Here is a 22,303-nt window from a genome sequence, read left to right as displayed (position 1 = left end):
AAGTTACACAGGCTTTTTGTCTGGTGGTGCAAACATATGTGAGGGGTTATATTGATTTCGTTTTTAACCAGTGGGAGTGAACGTTAGATGGTTTACTGTAAAGGATTAAACCTATACAATATGCTTGGTGCATATGAGCTTATGAAAATGGTTGCACCTGATGTAGTTGCCACCAGCAATTTGCAAACACTCCATTTTTTCTCTTAAAAAGAATGCTTATTAGTGTGGGGCTAAATTATGAGAACAATTTATGTGTAAGGCTAGGAGAAAATCACCATTAAGCAATATACATGTACACATGTACAGACTTTGTAAAACTGTTAACAATTATTTCATTGCTTTTAAAACTGAAAATTGTAATGCTTCACCTACATGTACTTAAATCAATACTCATACATAACTAAGCTCAACACCAAAAGTCATTCATAATCAAAGTGGGTATGTACAGGTTACTCAAGTATCAATTTGTTTTTTTTTCTTATTACCATCAGGGTTAATTTACTGGAGCCAGAAAGTTTCAAAACCTGTCTACAGCGGAGTCACGGCTGAAACGGGCCTGGAAAACATCATGACATGAACTCAGCCGTAATCATATGCATCAAATGAAGAAAAGAACCTCAAGGAGCAGCATCAAGTGTTTGCTATCTATCTTTTAAACTTATACATTACTTGTACTTTTGTGCTAAAATTTTACTGAATTTTTTTTACACTACATACACTGCCTACTCCTGCCATATTCCATTACCCTCATTCTTCCATTAACAGTCTCCGTTATAAAAAACCTCAGTGTACCTTTTGTATACGTATATATACACACTACAAGCTACGCATTACCGTCATTGGCTTCTCCATCTGGGGGGTCGGGCAAAACTTGCCTGAGCATGGCCACGCCCTCAGCATGGGGTGGGGCCTGGCGTAGGTCTCCGTCCAGCAGGGCTTCTCCCCCAGCCACGCTGGACAGGTTTGGAATGGACCGACTCCGCACGCACTGGAAGTCAACGTGCCTGCTCTTGTTCTCCTCTTTCTCCCATGACATGCGCACAAACGGGCGCTGGACGTAGTTGTAGATCACTGCAAGTCAGGAAACACAAAGAGTGGACCACACAGTAATCAAGCTTGTCATTCAGGGGATCAGACACGGGCCCCATCTCAGGGTTTCAGAGCAGAGAACAATTTGGAAGTCTAACCTAATTCAGAAATTATCTTTGGAAACTACTTTATTTTGCCCCTAAAACTGTGTAAAATTGTTCATCTTTCATAAGTCATAGCTTCTCCTTTGCAGAAAGTCCAGTTAGTTACACATAAGCTGACATGTGGAAGCTTGCAAAACTCAGAGAACCTGAAATGCTCTAGTGATAACATCCTAAAATCTGCTAAGATCAACCTGCATGTGGGAATGCCAAAGTGCACGGGAACCTTTCTGTGTATGCCATAGGCACAGTCCCAAGAAATCTTCCCTTCATCAAACTGCACAACACGTTAAAAACGTTAAGTAGTCTTTGTTCCAAAATGGAACGTTCCAAATAAAACAAGCATTCCCTGCAGTGAGACATGGTGTAGAATTTATCAAACAAAGAATTTGGAATGAAAATGTGATCATGAATAAGAAAATGCTTTGAAGTCGAAACTTTTAGATTTCAAAGTTTGGTAGTAATTGACATCAGAAACCTACCCTCTGGTTTGCCACCTGGTCTCTGCTTGACCTTCTCCTTATAAGTAGGGTATCCTGCAAAACATTAAATAATGATCTAACTTTACCAGGTAGAAATTGTAATATCTCATTTCAACAAGAAAGCAACTCTTGGCAACTTAGGCAATCATGACTTCACACAGTAGGTGTTTCTGATACAATAAAAAAGCTCAGATTTTCCACAGCCAACGCTGTCTGACACAAGGCATACCTTCAATCCCCAGCCGGATTTTTTTCAAGCCTCTCTCCTTCAGGACAGTCTTTGCCACATCTCTGTTTTCGATGTACTTGAAAAACCGATACAGTAGGGTGCTGCACACGACTGCAAAAATATAGTATGAATGGAGCCAAAGGTCAAAAACTTTGTGAGAAACTAACAGGATCCTTAAAATCCACACCTCTTGCCCAAGACCAAATTGAAAATTCTGGAAAATAAATCAAGTAATCAACAGTTCGTTAAAGGGCATGTCATATGTAGGCAAGTAGCTTATATTTGTGCATATGCACAAACATTACATTTCCTTCATAACAGCTTAGTGTGCATGTATATTTAAATGTTAGTTTCTCAACTATCAAATTTCTTCTCATTTTTTTATGGAGGTTATGCGATCCTTTGATAATGAGCCCTGAGCTGGACCAAGAGAGGGCCCAATTTTCCAAGCAACGGAGGGTTGCTCTGTTGGAGCTGCATTTCGCTGGTTCACAAACAACTATGAAATACAAGCGTTACGGTCGCGTCGCTACAAACAAAATGAACACTCCTGACCAACATGGCTCTTTTCAACCGATGAGGGGGTGCTTCTGCTCCTTTGCTTCCTTTGGTCTTTTAGTCATTCTCAATGGAAGCTTGCAGCCTCCAGTTATTGCTGCTGAAGTTGCATTATCGTGTAAAAATTAATACATTGCTTTTCCACATGTTCAACATTGAACTTAAATCTGTATCAGAGAGTCAGAATTAATGCTCTGCGCAGACAGACCAGACAAGCTCAAGAGCCATAGCAATCATGGCAATGTGATTGCATAGTCAAAAGGAAAATAACTATTCCAGGTCTAGAAGTAAACGGATTAGGAACTAAAAAGAGCATTTTTCCAGACTCACTCTGTAGTCTGCACGTGATCATGACCCACTGTGTTAGGAAGCTGTGAGACAAAGTAAGATAATTCTTACTAGTGCCTCGCATGCAATGCCATGCAGTCTTGTTCCGCTCTCACCTCACATGAGATGTCAAATAACTTTGATATTTAAAAAAACCCATACCTCTCCTTCAGAACTGCATTAACAGGTTGAAAAATTCTGTTAGACCGTGGTGCCTTTTCAAGTACATGTAGTAGCAAAGTTGTTACGTCAAATATTTTAACAATAAAAAGTGATTATCACCTTGAACATTACAATCTGTATCTTTGACGCCTTCCTTTAAATTTTCTTTTTATTTATGTTCCTGTTTGTTTGATATACTCTGGATGGGTCAATTATTTTTTTAAAAAGTGTAAGGTGATTTTCATTGTGTACAAAATCTTATCATATGGTTCTTAATCAATTCAATTCATTTATCTGTTTGCACTGTCCAGCAGAAAGGATGCATTTAAGAACATGTAAGGCAAAAAAAAGTCTCTGGTTTCTGGTCAGCATGCGCGTCGCCGCAGACCTGTGTATTGGCAAAATAAAAAAGATTTTTTAAAAATAAAACATTGCCCAAAGGCTGCCAAACTTGCTTAATTGACTGGAATCCAGCTACTGCTCAATATACTGCTCAATATTTTTGATGGGGTACAGTTGAGTAATACGTACAGTACAGGAGCCCGTGTACATGTACATGTAGTTCCCCATACATTTAGTCGGGCATTTTTTTCAGATAACGTCATTTCTGTATTAAACACTTACATCTGGGAACCAAACAAACAAGGTGGTCTTATGTCCTGTGTACATGTACAAGCTAAAAATGCTTTTAAATAGTAAAAATGTGGGGACCAGTCTATTTTATATTGGTAGTGGCCAGAGTTATGTGCGCATGCAATCGTGATGGAAATCGCACCTTATCATCATTTCTGGAAAAAAAAGTGAGGGTAAAAAAAAAGGAAGCGTCACCACACCACTTTTGGAGCCAACTCCTGACAGAAACCAAGACCTTTTTGGCCTTACCTGATTCCATTGTAAAATGTGTGGAAAAAATTGTTGAATGCCTGTCTGTCGGGCACAAGACTGAACTTTAGTAGACAGCTATTGGGCCATATTTTGAGGGAAGTACCAGGTATTTCAAATTGCTCATTCAGCTTTCATCAGACAGTCCTCAGTGCAGCCTGGTGCACTGACAGTGAGTAATGTAATTCAGGTACACGGCTTGTTGTGACTGGACTTCCCTATATATTATATTCTCTTCCTAGATACACATGTATTACCATATACATTGTATCTGTGATTCATAAACGCATGTATGTATGTGACCCAGTTTATCCATTCCTGTTGGTTGAAAACCTGTCACTTTAAAATAGTTGATAAAGCCCAACCCAGCAACAAAAGTAGTCCTTGAATGACATACGTCGTGTGTGTATTTCTAATGTACTTCGGAAGTGCACTGGCTCCATTGAGGTACACGCAGTCGATGTGACATCACAATTTAAAAATGTACAAACTGTCATCAAGGAAGCTAATGTTCCACTAAAAGTGGGTGGATTTAGGGCCGTGCCGAATATTTTCTGAATTTAAATATCCACATGCAAAATTCATGAAGAGGAAGCAAGAAGTTTCTTCTGTTTAAATGAGAAACACTGGACTATAAAGGCTTGTTTCAAGCAGATTTAAATGAAAAGCAACAGAAATCGTACGACTCAAAAAACAAATTATTCATTACAAAATTAAAAAGATCAGAAATTTTCAACAGGGCAAAAAATGTTGTTCGTCTCTTTAATCTTGCTAAATCATGGCTGGAGATACTCCTAGATGTGACAAGTTATTACAGTGATTATAATGTACATTTGTGTGCATTAATGAAACCGATTTTGTATATGGTTTAAATCATCAACAATCTGCCAGTTGGTAAGGCCGAATATTCAGATATTTGATTGAATTGAAGGTTGAATATTTGAATAGTGAGATATTCAAATTGAGTCAGCCCTAGGTGGATTTTGAAGCCTAGAGATACTTGGCGAGGGAAAAAATTGCTACCAGTAACAACCATTCTTGAATGAACTGCAAGTTAAAAACACTGATAAAGAGCAATAAATGTACATTTTTTTACTAAGCCTGAAATGTTGTTGTAAAGCACGAGTGTCTGTACGCACCAACACGGCTGTTTGATGAACCTTCCAAATTATTAAAGTAAGCCATTTTAAATTCACAATGGTAGAGTTAAATTTGATTGTATATTCATCTAGAAGTCTTGTTTCTGTTGTTATTGCAAAATACAATTTTCCAGTATTCCAGCCATGCTTTGTTGCTGAATGACCACTCCGAATCACCAATGGCAATACCGGCCATTTTAGTCTGGTTGACGGTCCTGTTTGTGTCTTTTAAAGCACTGTATTGTGTACAGTGATAGATGTTTTTGCCCATAATGAACACGGAGAGTAAAAAGGCACACAAAATGGCAAAACGACAAAGACTTCACAGAATTATACAAAACAGTGTTTGTGAATGGAGATGTACGCTTGGCCAGTCTCAGACCAACCAACACGTTTACTCCTTTCTTAGTTTGAGCAACATCCCCCCTCCCACTGAAAGATGTGGATTAGATCAGTCAGTTCCAACTTTTTCATGCTGTATTTGTTTTTGCTAGATATCTTCTGTGTAAAGTTTCTTCTAGAATTTGTGGCTTCCCGGCAGTGGCAACTTTACCTCCATGGGTCCTCAACTCTTCACATACAAATCACATCAGAAAAAAAAAAATGTGCTCAGCCCCCCCAAAAAGAGATTCTTCCTTACTCTGTGAGTATTCCTCTCCCATCTGAGGTGGATATTCTTCATCCCATTCCACGACATCATCGTCCATCAACACCACAATGTGGCACTCTCTCTGGCCACGCTAATTTATATACAACACAAAGAAAACGTTTTGTACAAGTGAATGAAACAGCTCCAAATGTTGGAAAATTTACTGTTCTTAAACATACCAACAAACCTTTAGTACATGTATGTTTGGTAATGGGCTCTTGGCTCAAAAAGAGAGGCTTTGCATGCACTCAGAGAATAACCGAGACATATCTAGAGCTTTGTATGCAATAATCTTGATATCCCACTGTGGATACAATCAGTGTCACTGATACCCCACTGTGGGATACCACACTACCCCTGGGGGAAGGGAAACCAGGTTGGTGAAGTGGTTTATTTCTCTCACCTTCCACCTCCACAAAACGTGTTCGAATCCCACCCAGGCCAACATCTGGATTGAAGTTTCAGCCCCTAAATGATTCCATGGTTCTATGATTCCATTTTCCTCCAACCTCCTAAAAAACTGAACACTTTTCATTATCCTGGGCCCCAAGAAAGAATAGAAATAAAACTAATAGGACTTTACCCCCGGTGAATAAAGAATTACAGAAATAAACAAAATAATACAAATGGGTGCTTCTGAGTGGCTCTCTAGGTTCAGCATGGGTTAGCCTCAAGCCATTTGTAGTTCTAGCATCATACTGAGGGCTCAAGCAGGAAGCTAGAAACCCTACTTACAGCCCAGAGTCAGCCTGCATAGTCTAAGAAATGCAGAAAATTTGCCCTTTGTAAAAAAGGTTTTTGCTTCACTAGTGTTAAAAGAGTCAAGGTATTTTCATTAGTACTGGGCAGTAGCATTAATTATGAAGAGTTTTAATAGCCACCTGGAATTTTGGAACACTTTTTAATCAAGAAACATGTGAGGTTGTTTAAGTCATCTGATTAGCTCCCTGTAGGGGCTAACAGTCAATCCAGGGTGACCTATGTGAATGCACCCAATAACTGAATAACATTCCAGTGTAATGTATTCCAGCCATTGATACCCCAATGGGGATACAATCATAGCCACTAATGCCCCAATGGGGGTAATACAATGACCACTAGTGACTCAATTGGGGTATGGTCACAGCCTCTGACTTCCCCAGATCAAACTGACCTTTGCGCAGGACACCATCTCTGGCAGAATCAGAGTTTCTACATATTTCTCAAATTCTTCTCTAGCACCATCATTGGAAATCTCATGTAATAAACATCCTGCAGAAACAAAAACAACACAGGAAACGATTGATCAGAATATAAATGGCACAATTGATATTATGATCACTGGTTCTACATGCTGAAATATCTACCAGTCAATGTAGTCGTGCACTGCACATGGTGAAAACTTCACTGTTATATTTAGCAGGAATTTTATTTCAGCTTTGTTGGAAATCATTGCATTTAGTAATGTGCCTAATGGTGAACTTAAAGATCAGGGACCAATTTCACAGAGCTGCTTAAGCACAAAATTTGCTTAAGCATGAAAAAACCTTGCTTGATAAATCAGGTAACCAGCCAAAACTCCATGTGATGTATATTATTTTGGAATGGTATTTACCTGTCTTTGGTCAGTTTGACATTTTGAGATTTTGAGCTGGTAACCTTTGTTTTGAAGCAGGTTTTTTGCGCTTAAGCAAATTTTGTGCTTAAGCCACTCTATGAAATTGGCCCCACGTCCCTTCAAAAGATCCATCCGCTTGTGCAGAATGCTAGGGGGGATTAATACATTAAGTCAAAAGCAAATACTGACAATCATGGATGGAAAAGAGCAAAATTGTTTATGAAATTGGCAAATAACCAATATTCTCAAAACAATGACCTGCAACCGAAACACTTACTGGTTACAACAGCCCAAACATGCCCATGGTTGAGGTTGAAATTCCTGCAGACACTGAATCAATCCATTTTGTTGATGTTCATTTATTTCCACAATTTTGCATACATGCAATCTCAATTTCCAAACAATATATTTGACCCGGGGGGGGGCGTGGAGGTACCCACTAAAAAGCAAAGCTTATGATTGTGGGCCCTGAAATCATAAAAATGCGTAAGTCCTGAATCCACTAGAGTAATGAAATCACCTTGCCGTGAATCATGGTATGTTTGGCAAGGCAAGGACTCGGTGATACATGTGTACTTACTGAGGTTCTTGCATCTGACAGTGTTTTCATTGAAAGGGACCAAAAGGTAATCGCAGGCCTCTCTTAGCTCCGACACCGACACACTGGGGGGACATCGTATAGGTCGACCCTTGTAGTACTCCTATAGAAGAAAAGGAACCACATCAAATTTATGAAGACTCTCAAGGCATTCCAGGTTAGAATCTTTCTAAATCCACAATCCATGAATTCAAAGGTACTTTCTTTGTCAACTTACATGTATATTGTCAACCACTTTTTGTCTTTTCTTGCCTTATTCTTGTTTGGGTTTTGAGTGATCTACATGTACATGTATGCCTTTTGGTGACTCAGGAGAGTAGAAAAATTTTAAATGAATAATTTCAAATTTTTCTTTTAATATTTACAATTAATATTATTTTAAATTTTTAAACTCTCCTGAGCATTTCACTGTATTTTATCGTCTAGTTTAAAACTTTTGGCAGGTTTAAATCTATATTGCATTTTAATGAAAATGCCCGAATAAACAGTATTTTTTTTACCAATTTTATGTTTCTTAACAATGCTGTTACCTACTGAGGTGGTCAGCCAGCCAGTAATGGTACATTAAAGGCAGTAGTTTGATAGTTTTAGTCCGGCAATGGTTACTCTTGCATCATAAAATAGATGAAAGAAAGACAGGCCTGATCAGGGATGTAAATTACAGAGCTTACTAAAATTGCGCTGAACAACTCCGATGAAATGCCATGTGCTACCTCATACTCTCCTTTCTCATTGGGTCGGGTGAAATTGTTGTCAATGCCATTCCCAAACATTCTGAAATTGAAAAGAAAATACCTGTTAGAACTGAAACACGGATGCCTTCCATGACAATGGGTAAGGTGTTGAATCAACACTGATCAATATCTGTAACTTTTGCAGTTCCAGAGCACATGCTTCCATGACACTGGGTGTTAAATCAACACTGATCAATATCTGTAAATTCTGCAGTTCAAGAGTACATTCTTCCGTGACACTGGGTGTTAAATCAACACTGATCAATATCTGTAAATTCTGCAGTTCAAGAGTACATTCTTCCGTGACACTAGGTGTTGAATCAACACTGATAATGACCTGTATTGCCTGTAGTATATGCTCCACTATCCAAGTACAGTAAAATCTTGATACCTCGAATCTCTGGGGGATGGGCAAAAAATTTGAGTTATCCGAAATTCGAGTTAAAAGAAGGTCCTGAATTCTTTTGAAGTTAAGTCATTATTACAAAGTGTATCATAACATGTACCTATACGTTGACGCGCAGTTACCGTAGATCTCCCTACGAAAACTTTTGAAATGACGTGGTTATTTTAAACTTTGGTGCCGCAAATTACATGTACTGCAAATCATTTAAACTGTGTGCCTTTGTGTGGCAAATCTTTCTTTTGCGCTGTGCGTGTGTGACGCATTGTGGTGGTCCCATTTCTAATACCGCACCGCAATGCAGTGCCTTGCACATGCATACTAGTACTCAGGCGGGGTTTCCCGATGAGTCAGACAACTTTTTTCATCAAATGAGGGCGCACCTTTTTGCGCTTCAATAAAATTTTGTAAAAACAAAAATGCTATTTGTGTCTGTTTTTGTTCTTTATTTTCAAACTTTAGTTTATTTTTTAGGAGTGAGATTTGGCTACGCAAAAGCTCTGCGTTGCAGTCACGTGGTTGGTCCACTGCGTATGAGCATGCTGTGGTTTGTGACTCTAATTGGGCAGCCATCGCACGGGCGAGCACAAGCAGTTGGGCCAGACGTAACTTCCGTACGAGTGACGCGTGCGGCATACACAAAGATGTCCAATGCATTGCCACAGCCAACGCAAAGAGCCATTAGTTGGCCCGTCGACGCACTGGCTACAATGGGCCCACGGTAACAATTGGGCCAATTCCTGCAAGTCGGGTTTTGTGGTCACAGAGTGGTTACGTGTCTAGATCGATCATCATTGTAGCGTACTTGCAGGTGTTCCGGTGTGAAGATACTAAGAGTGCGTGTCAGAAATGATTCATAACTAGAACCCGCGTTCTGTTTACACTTTCTGGAAGTTTTTTGGTGGCGGTTTCTTTTGGATCTGCTACACAAAACTTTGAGGTAAACGAATCCGGCAACATAAGCAGTTCGAGTTACGGATATGTTTTTGTACATAAAAGCCTATTCTTTCGGCAGACATTAATTATTCTTTCGAGTTAAGCGGAGTTATGTGTTAACCACCGTTAACCGACTTTGAGTTATCGAGATTTTACTTTACATGTACCATGACAGCTATCCCACTTGTATTGAGTTACTGTCTTGAGTCATGGTGATTCACTTCTTTTGAGCTTATTTCCTCATTTTGAAAGAGCACTTAAAGCTACAGCATTTTGGCAGGGGCCCATCATTTTGGCATGAAATTTGTGTAAATGTGTATATCTGTATTTATAGCAGAACAACGGATATCCTCCAATATTTCAAAAACAAACAAACAAACACCCCAACAAACAAACAAACAAATTACACCCATTTTGTTTGGGTGATATTTCCAACTTTCAAAGTTCATTGATCATAGATCAACTACAGACATATCAGGTGCTCGATCTTTGGTAGTTGAAGGTGTCGAAACAAAATGAAACTCACCAATTTAAAACTGCTCAGTTTGGTGTGTGGGCATTGGTTCTGTAAATTTACAAGGACTACAGCCATAAGTTTGTGCTTCACCACCTTTACTAAGTAAACATACGGCCGTTTGAGGGACTCTTTGAATAGCATTATTAACCAACACAGGACACTCAAACAGATTTCAAGTAGAATAAAAAAAAGTTATATGATGTTCAAATAGCCCTAACCTGCCAAGCATTGTGTTGGGGTGAGCTGTAAACAGCGAGGGGTCAACGACGAATCGGGTGTGATCGACAATCAGGGTTACCCTCTCTGGAAGCTTGCCAAAGGGGCAGTGATTACGCATCCCGCCCTTGCTGTCGATGTCGCTGACTGAGCGTGCTCTGTTGCGGGGCTGGTTGCTGGCCCGGCACGTCGGGGCCTTGCTCTCGCTGGTCGGCTTCAAACAGGAGTGGGTTGGTGACGTGTTGCTGGACTTATCAGCCATGTTTGCACAGACACAGGAATGAGAACAACTACATGTACAAGGGATAGGAATAAGACATGAAGTGCAACGCCGATGCGCGTAGCCTTATTGGGCTGAAAGCCAAGAAGACTTAAAATCAATGATGTCAAGGCAAAATGTTCAAGAAATCCTGATGAAGGAAAAGTGGAACAATTAAGTATGTGGTACAGAAGAGCAAAACCTTCTGTTGGATGTTCAAAGATGTACCGGTAAACTGGGGTACTGACTATCCTGCATGCAATTTCCTTGACCTATTGAGAGATTATCTGAATTCATCTCATATTAAAGATCAGTTTTTCACTGCAGCAGTCATTTCCAGAAAACTCTGTTTGTTTCTTCAATTTTCTTCAAACCTTGTTATGAACGTAAATATATGTACCGGTATGTAGGTAGATGTAACATGCTTTTTGTTAAGACTACCATTTTCTAAGATCTAACCAAAAGCCATGCAGGTATACATGTAACTGTGTACAGTAAGATAAAACGTTTCAGGGGCTACATCCCAAAGTACATCTACAAAAAACATAAATGCCTGTACACGTACACGTGCATGTAGCGGTGTGTTACATGCACATGTACATGTACCCCTACATATAGGTTCATACTATCATGACTATTACAAAATGGTGTCAGTTTTCTTCAAAAGTCTACAAACATGCCAAAATGTGGTAAATATTTACACATAAAAGGTAAGCACAGGGCTAGACCTGAAATGAATATCAAATAGTTTGTCCAACCTGACGAAACTTTACTTTTTCAATGACATTACATTGTATGCATAGGTGCATACAGTCACACAATTGTACATTTACGTACATGTAGAGCTGTGTGTGTGTAACTCTCAGAAAACATGATGCAATACATGTACATCCATTGATGACAAACACCAAAAATCTTTGTTCTATACTTATTTGGCCTTTGGTGTGTTAATTACTTTGACCAAATTTTCAAATGTGGTGGTCCTGATAGTTGTACGTCTTACCAAACCACACAAGCATTTGTTTTCTCGGCTGAGTTCAACTCAGGCCAAAAATGAATACACATGCAAATAGTGCGTATACATGTAAATAGGTGGAAACTCTACAACCTCTACCAAAAATTTGAAATGTTCCACTGACTCACCGTGAAGTGTAGCCACGATCACTATCCAAGGAATCTGAGTCACTGTCTATACTACTAGCATTATATGGTACGCCACCGAGCTGCCTGTATGCCATTAAAGCAACCGCAGCAAGCCGGCTGGACCAATGGCTGGCTCACATGCAACGTAGACACCTGCAGAACAAATACCAACAAGGCAGGAAACCGGGCAAATTGTCAGTCTGGTCTTTCCATTGGCCTATTCTCTGGGGAAGGCTAAATGTTCAGGTTTCTGAAGTACATGTACTATTGTGTATATGTGCTCCATAACAAACACAGGAGCTTTTTATGACATCTACTTGTCATGCTTGTTATGAATGGAGGGAACCCAAAAATGCACAAGTGCCATGAGGATAAATATTTTATTGACAGGTTAGCATGATAATAAGTCAGCTGAGATGACAAACGTCATACGAAGTACTTGTAAATGTGCACTCAGATACTTTGAAATTCACGCCAAAACTTGAAAAATGTAAGTATTGGGTAAATGTATGTGCATGGTGTACTGTATTAATGGTCTATGCATGTAAGTGTACTATGTACAATGTACATGTATATCTGGACACCTTGAAAACAATGCTTGAAACGCGCTTCATCAGCCCACTTTCCAACATGCACTAAGCACACAAACTAGTAATGGCAACAGAACATGTACATGTACATGTATACATGTACATGTATTATACTGTAATACAAAAAAATCTCATTAGTCAAACATTAGTGCAGTCTGAAGAAGTGCAGGAAATATTTTTAGCTCATGGCTTGATGTGTACTACATACATGTACATGTACCTCTAAAGTGTACCTGCATGGCGTACATACCCGGTACACGTTAACATGGAAGATCTGTAATATCATTTACACATGTAAGTGCATGCGTTTTTTTTAAAGGTCAAGGAGTCAAGGAATTACGTACAGTTCACTTGAAAGCATTCACTGTAACAAATAAGCCGTAAACTTGCAGAAACTGAGCTTTTAGGAATGTACACTGTACAAATACATGTATGTATACGTGTGGTAGTACATTATGCAGGCCTATAGAAGACACTGGGTTTTGTATGAAGTGATGTACCTGTGTTGGGATGTCAGAAGACATTCTTTGTTTTTTAAGTTGCCAGAAGCTTTTTGTATCTTCTTTTCAGAGTCTATACACTACCAGGTACATTTAAATGTACATGGGTCATTGTATCATGATGTAAAGTGATGCACCAGTGTTAGGATGCCAGAAAACATTCTTTGTTCTGTGGTTACATGTACATGTACCAGAAGCCTTTTGTGTCTTTTTTTCAGAGTCTATGCCCTGCATTTAAATGTACATGTCCAAATGTACATGGGTCATTGTATAAATCTTGAAGCAAGTTTTATCCTCTCCCTGTTTTTTTAAAGTAATGCAAATTACCAACCAAACAAATAAAACTAGTTTAAAAATAACAAAAATTGAAATCAATTTCAGTGAAATCCCTTGTCAAATCACACGGGTCGAATGTGAAAAGGACAGAAAAATGTGTCACACATCAGACCCCAAATTTATAGAATGACCCATTTGTACTGGTAGCAAATGTATTACATATTAGAAATATAATGAAGCGCATGTAATGTATGCATGAGCCTTATTCTTCAGTCGGCCATATTGAAATTGAAAGCTTCATGTACCGGTAAGTTACATGTACATTGCAAATTTTCATTTTTCAACTTGAGAGGTTTTGTGCAGGAATAAAGTCAATTCCCTGACAAATGATTACCCGTATACTCTGATGAGAAAAATTAAATTTGGGATAAAAACGAACTTTAGTGTTTTATGAGAGATTTAGAAAAAAAAAAGGGAGGGCTTGGGACCCACAAAAGTCCTAAAAAAGTCTGACACCATTCCATTCAGCTATTTAGAGCACCGATTTCAGGAACAAGCTAAAAAATGGCTAATTCAGGAACAAGACCATTTGCAGTTTTCAACTGGACTTACATGTACGTAGTTGAAAAAGAGCCGAAATGAATTATCTGTGCATGTACTGTACATGCGTCCTTGCAGTTGTAGGACATGTATGGGGGCACGTCTGCTCGGATAGTACATGTACCAGGTACTATATTTCCTCTACCACACATACATGTACCCCCATGTACATGTACACGACACACCAATGCAAATTTATAGTCCCACACATACATGTACATGTACATTGTTGTTACACAGATTTTTAAGTCACTGCATAGCCAAAACATGAAACTGCGAAGTTCTTGAGCACCTTCGAATACAACTGTGCAGACGTCAACTGCTTCCCACGATGCACTGCCAAAACAGTCTTTCTGGGGCAAGGCAACATGCAGTACTTTAGTAGACGTACGTACATGTACCGGTACATGTACACTGTACGTGGGTAATTTAGGGGTTCATTTTTTTCGTGTCCCTGTCGCATCTGACGTGATTTTGTAAGTTCAGAACACATTTTCTAATTTCCAAGAGTAATGAATTACAGGCAGGGCAAAGTGCCTGCCAAACAAATTGCAATACATTGTAGTTTGAAATCAATTCCGGTGATATTTCCTTATCAAATAACTAAGGTCAGATGTAACAGGGACACAAAAATGTCACACTTTTGGACCCCTAATATCTGGAATGACCCATGTACTGGGTACAGTGCAACCGAATTCAAAAAGAAAATCATGTTCTCGTGGTACATGTATGGAGTAATCACCAGGCAGATTCAGATCCAATTTTTTGGGAGACAAAAAAAAATTAACAAATCTTTCATTTACGTGGACAACATTTCTGAGGGGTGAGGCTACATGTACATTCTAAGGCTTTTGTTTGCTTTTGGAAAGGAAAAAAGGGATAGACAACAGATTTACGTGCAAACAAATCCCATTTTTTCTCTCATGACTTTTCCAAGAGTATACATGTAATTTCTTTCTGCTCCAGGAGGAGGGGGAACGGACATCCCCCCCTGCTGGTCCCCTGGATCTTCCAATGAGTATTCGTACATTGCAGGCACTGTATGTAAATGCAGCATGTCTACATGTACATGCAGAGGTACATGCACAGGTGCAATAAAAAAACAATGTGTACATGTACATACACTGTACATGTACACATGTAACACAATGTACATGTACCTGCATTTTGACTGATCAAATATACTGGTTCTATCTAACCAATGCTACATGTACGGTACATGTAACTGCTAAAAAATTGATGTGCATGTACAAAAACATGTACAGACAAACCTCTTGATGTCCGGAACTTCTACTTCTGGAGAGGCAGCCAATTACATGTACAATCGGGAATCACGACTTCTTGATGCCAAATATACCTGTAAAGAGAATGCAATGAAAACTGAAGCTCTATTTAACTGTTGGTTCACGGCTGATTAAAGAGCATACATGTACATGTATACATGTATGTACATGTACCTACACCGTACCATACATCTACAGACTAACAAAGTGACTGCATCACACGCTTACTTATGTACATGTACGTGTGTAACAGGCATTAGCGCGAGAACAAGTGCGTGAACAAAGATGCGCATACTCTATTCGTGTAAGCTAAACTTCCTGGTTTAAAACGATGTCACACTTTGGTACTCTCAGTTACTCCGTACATGTAATCTTTATCTTAAACATGTGCATGTGGCTCATTGTTTGGTTTAAAATTGGATTTGTAGCCAAAGGTGAAAATTAAGGGTTTATATTTCACAAAAAAATCTTCCACATGTATGCTGTAGAAATACAATAGCATACAATCACACCATGCTCTCTTGTGGTCTTGCTAGCATAGCATTATACATTTTATACTGTACAACAAGGCAAGTACATGTACGTGAAATGCTTGTGAGAGATCAAGCCTGTTGGATTGTGCAGGCCTGGCATACAATACATAGTGGGGACCTCTGCACAAAAGAAGTCCACCTACTGTAATGTAGGGCGCGATGGCAAAGTGTGGACTCAGTGGACTTTGAAAATATACACATATATTTTACATACTTACATGCGACAGTTCCAGATGACTTTATTCATATACTGATGTACATGTACATGTACACTGTACTGCATGTATGTCTGCCTACAGGTACCAGTACATGTACATGTACATGCACATGTCAGTTCACTATTTCTGCTGACGTGTGGCAAAGTTCTTCCCCTTTATCGCCAGACTAAATGCTTCACACATCACTGACTCAATTTATCGGGTCACAAATGCCAGCTTTTGTACGGGCCTGAACTCACCATTTGTGGGACTGCTCTGAATCATGCACACCTCGCGGCTTTGTGCAAGCATTATTCTGGTTTTAGGTTAACCAAAATGACACAGAGACCCACCTCAACTCCCAAGTATTCAATTGAAGTTTCCTACACAGGGGCCAGGAACGGGGACGGCAGGGTCTTGTAAAATCAAAACTCTGTGTACATGTACATACATTGAATGCTGTACTGTAAACTGCATCAAATTCACCAGTGACCCCGCATTAGCATGACTGATGAATACGACAATCAGCAATTCAGTCTGTTTACTCAAAACCAAAATACAATGTACAATGTATTATGTACATGTATTGTACTGGATGATATTTGTTTGAGATTGTTTCCTTACAAAAAAATGGTACATACATGTATTGACTACATGTACACTGCACAGGAAACCAGAATTTTGCCTGTCCACGTTTCTCTTCAACAATCATGACAATACACTATTGTACATAGTTTAACCATAGAGCTACAACCCAGCTCTATGGTTTAACATTTAATGGCCAGGAATTTTGCTGACCTGCATTAACCCTAACACTCCTCAGTCCTCCAAGAGGTGAAGGATTGAGGAGTATTAGGGTTAAGGCTCAAGTATTTTTTCCCTTTTGACTATCGTGAAATAAGACATTGAAATTTGTGTGAACATGGTGAAAAGGTATGCAATTCTTACTACAGTACATGTAACTTGCCAATGGCATGAAATTTCACATTTTGTGTCAGAGCAAAGATTAAAACACATCCCAGCATTTTTTCATTTTTCAAATTTTTTCATGAAATCTTTCAACTAGAAAAATGTAATACAAAGGAGACAACCAAATGAAAATGAATGAGGAGTCTACGAGTGAGCCCAATGCGGGACCAAGAGAGGGCACAATTTTCCTAGCAACGGAGGCTCCTGTGGTGGGAACAGCACTTCACTGGATCACCAATGACTCTGGCATATATACACGTACATGTTACATGCATGGTCGTGTTGCTACACGTATTCAAAATGAACCCCCACCAACGTGGATCTTTTCAACCGATGCTTCTGCTCAAGGCAGATACAGTTGAAGAAAAAGGTAAGCTAGCACATACACATACAAGTTTAGAGCCTCACCAATGCTCGTTTCTTGGGAGAAAGGTTTTACTTCCCTCTCAAATTTCATGCAGAAAAGCAGCATAAGATTCTGTTGAAATAACCTTTTCATTTCCAAAAGTAACACGCTGAAACAGTGATTGCTGGCCGTGACCTTCCTGCCCTTGGTAAATGAGATTGTCGGATACATAATTTTGTCAGCTATGTCATCTGTCAATCTTTGGATGTTCTCAATAATCTCTGTCGATTGCAAGCTCGTTCATTTGTGCATGCATTTTCGGTGGCGGGGGTTGGCATCTTTACTTGTTTTCATTGTGCGACCGTCGTGACGTGTAAGCTAATACCATTGAGACACGTGACATGCATGATCTTAGAAGTCCCTCACCTCCACAAATGGTGCAGAACAAACACATGCCAAATGTGATAAACACAAATGGCATGAACAGTGCAATCATTGTTGGGTGGAAACAAGAGAGTGTTGAGTACAAATCTCAGTTTTTAAGAAAATATTTGGTCTCGTGCTCTGACACCCCTGTTATACCCATTTTAGGAGCTACACATAGGTACCTCAAGTTTGCTCTCACAGGAAAATTTGCTTGAAAAGCAGAGTTCAAGCTGCTAGATCATTCACCTCAAAAGTTCGATTAAAAAACCCATGTAGTGTAACTACTCAGGTACATTGGCTCCAAGTCACATAAGTAGTGACGGAGCAGTGACTTTGAATTCTAAAAGTAGGTACTCAAGGTACGAGCTACATTTTGAGTGATTTCAGGTTATAGGACTCTGTGTACTACTGCCATGACTGATGACCATGTCCAACAGCGTTGGGCGATTCCAGCATTTTTGGAATCGATTCCAATTTTTACATGTGCGAATGCCATTTGAGTATACCCGAGATTACATGCACAATGCACTTGTAAGTTGTTTCCTAAACACTCGTGTCATTAAAAATTATCCCCTTTTATTGCATCAGAAACATGAAAGATTATCAATCTACATAGCCCGCCGGCATTCAAGTTTTCCAGTTTACATACATGTAGAAGTGACCATGAGTTCTAAAATGCATATTTCACAAGAAAGAAACATAAGGTATGTACATGCACCTTTATTTTCATGCTGCCAAAAACGTACTGAAGAAATATTTTTTCCCTTAAAGTCCCAAAAAATGTGACCTTATTCCACCGACGATGAACTATGATAGTTTTCTTGATCTTTCGATTGTAAATTCCATCAAAAACTGGACTGCTTGCACACCACAGAGCACCACTTGCGTCAGTGGCTTGTTCGTGCAATCGCTGGTGAACATGCCTAAAGCTACATTCTTCCTATGTGTATGCCCACTACCAGCTTCAACCCGAGGCCATTAGTCTTGTTCCAAGGCAGAGATGGGAAATTTTGATCATTGCTCATTTGACCTTCAATTCACTCAACAGGTTGAGTAGAATTTCTTTTCTTCATGGCAGAAATGAAGGATGAAAAGTAGTCAAAGAATAAAGATTGGGTGTTTTGGCAGAGTGAATGATGGTAATCATGGTGCATACATGTATCTCAGACTCAAACACGAAGCATCCGCAAAGAAATGCTTGCAGTCGGCCCACAGCCACAGGTCCATACGTTCGTGCACCAGCGAGAGCTGTCAATGCATGCAGGACTATTAGAAACATGCATGAATTTGAACACCGATCTCCACCTGGGCTGATGCCATTGCCGATCTCACCAGCTTCTCTTTCTTGTGAATGGTTTAAGTTTAGTTGGAAAACCCTGGAAATGTTTGACTTTAAACAACTTCGGACCGCTGATTTATGTCAAACTTTGTGGGATTTGGGGAATTTTCCAAAAGCTGGCATCATGGGAATTTTCAAATGCTTCAACAGTTACTTGTATTTTGAGTATTTCATGGTAAAGGGAGAATTAATGTCAGGCAAAGGGCTGCATTGTTCAGGGTTTTCTTTCATTTCTGAGCAAATTTTTGTAATATACATGTGACGAAGTACATGTACATTTAGGCCTACTTTTTCCACCACAGTTTGCTTCGATCTTGAAGATTAAAATGCATCGTTGGTCCAGGGGAAGACTTTTTTTTTGGAAGTAATAAACACTCCAAGGAATGAGTTTCTAATTGGTGTCTATTCTCAGATGTTACAATCGAGTTTCCAATAAGAAATAGAGGGTAACCAGCAACAAGAAATTTCATTGCAAGGAATTTGGCAAGTGGGAAAAACTTGATGTACATGTAGATTTCATCGCTCACAATGTACATGTAGCACCCAAATGCTCAGCATGTTAAAGAGTCACAATTGGCATGCAGCCAACAGTGGGCCATCGGCGTGCTGCAGACAAATGGGTTGGAGTACTGCATGGTGCCGCTGCAATTCTGCAAAGCATGTGGGCCACGTCTCGTCACAGACTTCAGTTTTTGGCAACGAAAATAAAGCCGCACGGTTTAGGCTCATTGATTTGGCATAAAACCACACATTTTTAAAAAAATCAATGGATCATTTTATAGGGCAGTCTTTTGGAATTGCTGGACTGTTCCCGGAATCAGACCTCGAGGTTACGGACTCGGCAGTGGTGTGGATTTGATTCCGTAAAAACGTGGAATCGTGACTCCGATTCCAAATTTGGAATCAGTTCTATCCAATTCCAGTGTGGATTCGCACAAGCCTGATGTCCAACATGCCCAAATGTTAAATGAGGTGATTTGCAGAGTCCTAGTCATGCTACAGTAGTTACTCGGGCTAAACGTACACTGAAGTACATGTAGGCCTGATTTTTAAGTTTATTTCAGTGAATCATCATGTCTTTGTTACGCCCCAACTACATGTATAGCGTCAGTCCCAACTATAGTTGGGCCCGCCCCAACTAGAGTGCTACAGTTGGGCCGGCCCAACTACAGCAGAGAAGCCCTGTGTGCATGATGTGCCCAGCATGTGCCAAAGTCATATTGCTTACAAATGTCATGTCATTGGTCATACGGCTAGATGAACAGATACAGTGCCACATTTTAGATGAATTGTGTCAAGTGTGAGACACATTGATTTGGATAATGTTGAGACATTTCCCACAGACATTGGTCAACAATAGTTGGGCAGCACTACAGTTGGGACTTATGCTATAGTTGGGGGGTAGGCCTAACATTTTCAAGACCATCAGTCATGTCAGTCAAACACACAGTAGGCCTACATGTACATGGCCTACCAGTACATCCATGAACTGTAAAGTTACATGTAGTTCCTTGTTTGACGTTTGATATTCAGTGTTGAACAAGTAACCGTGTGACATTTGAATGTTGAATAAGTAACCGTGTGACATTTGAATGTTGAATAAGTAACCGTGTGACATTCAGGATGCACATCCCTAACAGCGATGGAGTGCAAAAGGACCCCAAACACACTCCACCACCATGCACGTCCATTCACATGTACATGTATCCATGTACGCATGGGGTTGTTCACGTTGTTTTGGGTCAAACAAGCCCTGAAATGTACCGATACATGTACATGTAGTTGGCACAGTCATGACAGTTTGTTTTCTATGCCTTTTGCACTCCATTGCTCTTAGGGATATGCATCCTGAATTTCAAGTGGTTATGCACCTGTCATTTGTAATCCTGGGCCCGGGGGACCCGGGACTTTCGAAAATGTAGCCCGGGATGTCCAAAAAAAAGGTGCCCCGCCAGCCAGGACGATAGCGGGGACTTGGCCGGGGTTGTACAATGGCTGCCCTGCTGACCCGGGACGATAGCAGGGACTTGGCCGGGGTTGTACAATGGCTGCCCCGCCGGCCAGGACGATAGCGGGGACTTGGCCGGGGTTGTACAATGGCTGCCCCGCTGACCCGGGACGATAGCAGGGACTTGGCCGGGGTTGTACAATGGCTGCCCCGTCTCCACACAGCGCGTAACAAATTTTGCTATTGGATGAATTTCCATAACTATTTCTGAGACGTTCGCAAAGAAAGATTGTAGCGATTTGGGTCGTCGGCCCCCTGATTCTGGTGCTTCAGATATTACAATTGACAGGTGCATTACTTATTCAACATTCAAATATCAAACGGCTACTCGTTCAACATTGAATGTCGAACATCAAACAAGGAATAATTAAGTAGTTCACACCACCCATCCATGGCATTCGTCATGTCCATACAATGTAACGTTAGAGTACATCAATAATTCATGTCATCATGTACATAAAGGTGTACGCCCTATACATACGCAATGTACATATTGATGTACTGTACCAACCATCATGACCTGATGACTGTGAGTACGGTTAGTCTAACTCTGACCCTATCCTAAATCATGTCTGGGACAAAATCTTTGTATCCACCTTGCACTCGTCCTGTCTATGACAGTGAATGTCTGAGCTGCCTTGCTCAGTTAGCCTTATTCAACCATAGAGCAAGGAACAGTTCAAGTGACCACGTTGACAAATCAAATTTGCCCCAACTCACCACAACTGAGTGACAACTCTGAACTAACGTTAGAACTTCGATGGTTCCTCTGATCGAATCACGTGTTTCCAAGATGAGACATGATTTTGACATAGGAACACAAAGTCAGCATTACACTTTTGCTGATCTTTCACACACATCGTGTCGGTAAAACGACAAAACGTGGCAAATTAGCATAATTCTACGAAGGCCGAAGCGACGGTGGCGAATCAACATGAACTTCACGAAATAAAATGCAGCTGACGCAATGCAATAGCGCCCTCTCTGGCACACGTACAAATTTGCGTACGTACCGAGCCGAGGCCGATGATGACGGGTGGGGGGGACTAATAGTCAAGGCCAGAAAACGAGAAAAGTTGCTTAAAATAACCAAGATGCTTGAAATTACCATGCCTTACGTCCCGCGATGGAACTTTGTACCAGAAATTGGAGGGTGTGGCAGATGGGGATTTGTGTGGGCGTGTAATAATGTATGTGGCTGGGGGAACGACTTGC

At 40.1% G+C, this 22,303-nt stretch overlaps 1 protein-coding gene across 2 annotated transcripts; it reads right to left on the bottom strand.

The window, feature by feature from the left end:
• Nucleotides 1-27: 27 nt before the first annotated feature.
• Nucleotides 28-22,041, bottom strand: LOC110976736 (BTB/POZ domain-containing protein 10-like). Of its 2 annotated transcripts, none has more exons than XM_022230286.2 (11): nucleotides 21,809-22,041; nucleotides 15,259-15,344; nucleotides 12,022-12,174; nucleotides 10,622-10,909; nucleotides 8,485-8,587; nucleotides 7,796-7,916; nucleotides 6,772-6,869; nucleotides 5,610-5,709; nucleotides 1,902-2,012; nucleotides 1,673-1,726; nucleotides 28-1,071 (listed from the first exon to the last, which is right to left on the bottom strand). In XM_022230286.2, exons 3-11 carry the CDS (start codon nucleotides 12,114-12,116, stop codon nucleotides 824-826), a joined length of 1,218 nt encoding a protein of 405 aa, XP_022085978.1. In that variant the 5' UTR covers nucleotides 12,117-12,174; nucleotides 15,259-15,344; nucleotides 21,809-22,041; the 3' UTR covers nucleotides 28-823. The 2 variants fall into 2 exon arrangements, with proteins under 2 accessions (XP_022085978.1, XP_022085979.1); XM_022230287.2 differs by lacking the exon at nucleotides 21,809-22,041 and adding an exon at nucleotides 16,022-16,170.
• Between the last annotated feature and the right edge of the window lie 262 nt (nucleotides 22,042-22,303).

The sequence above is a fragment of the Acanthaster planci genome, linkage group LG01 (assembly GCF_054643075.1).
Source record: "Acanthaster planci isolate LZ-2023a linkage group LG01, COTS_SCS, whole genome shotgun sequence".
In the NCBI taxonomy this organism is placed as follows: domain Eukaryota; kingdom Metazoa; phylum Echinodermata; class Asteroidea; order Valvatida; family Acanthasteridae; genus Acanthaster; species Acanthaster planci.
The sequence above is the reverse complement of the archived record's forward strand: the minus strand, read 5'-3'. Positions and strand labels throughout refer to the sequence as shown.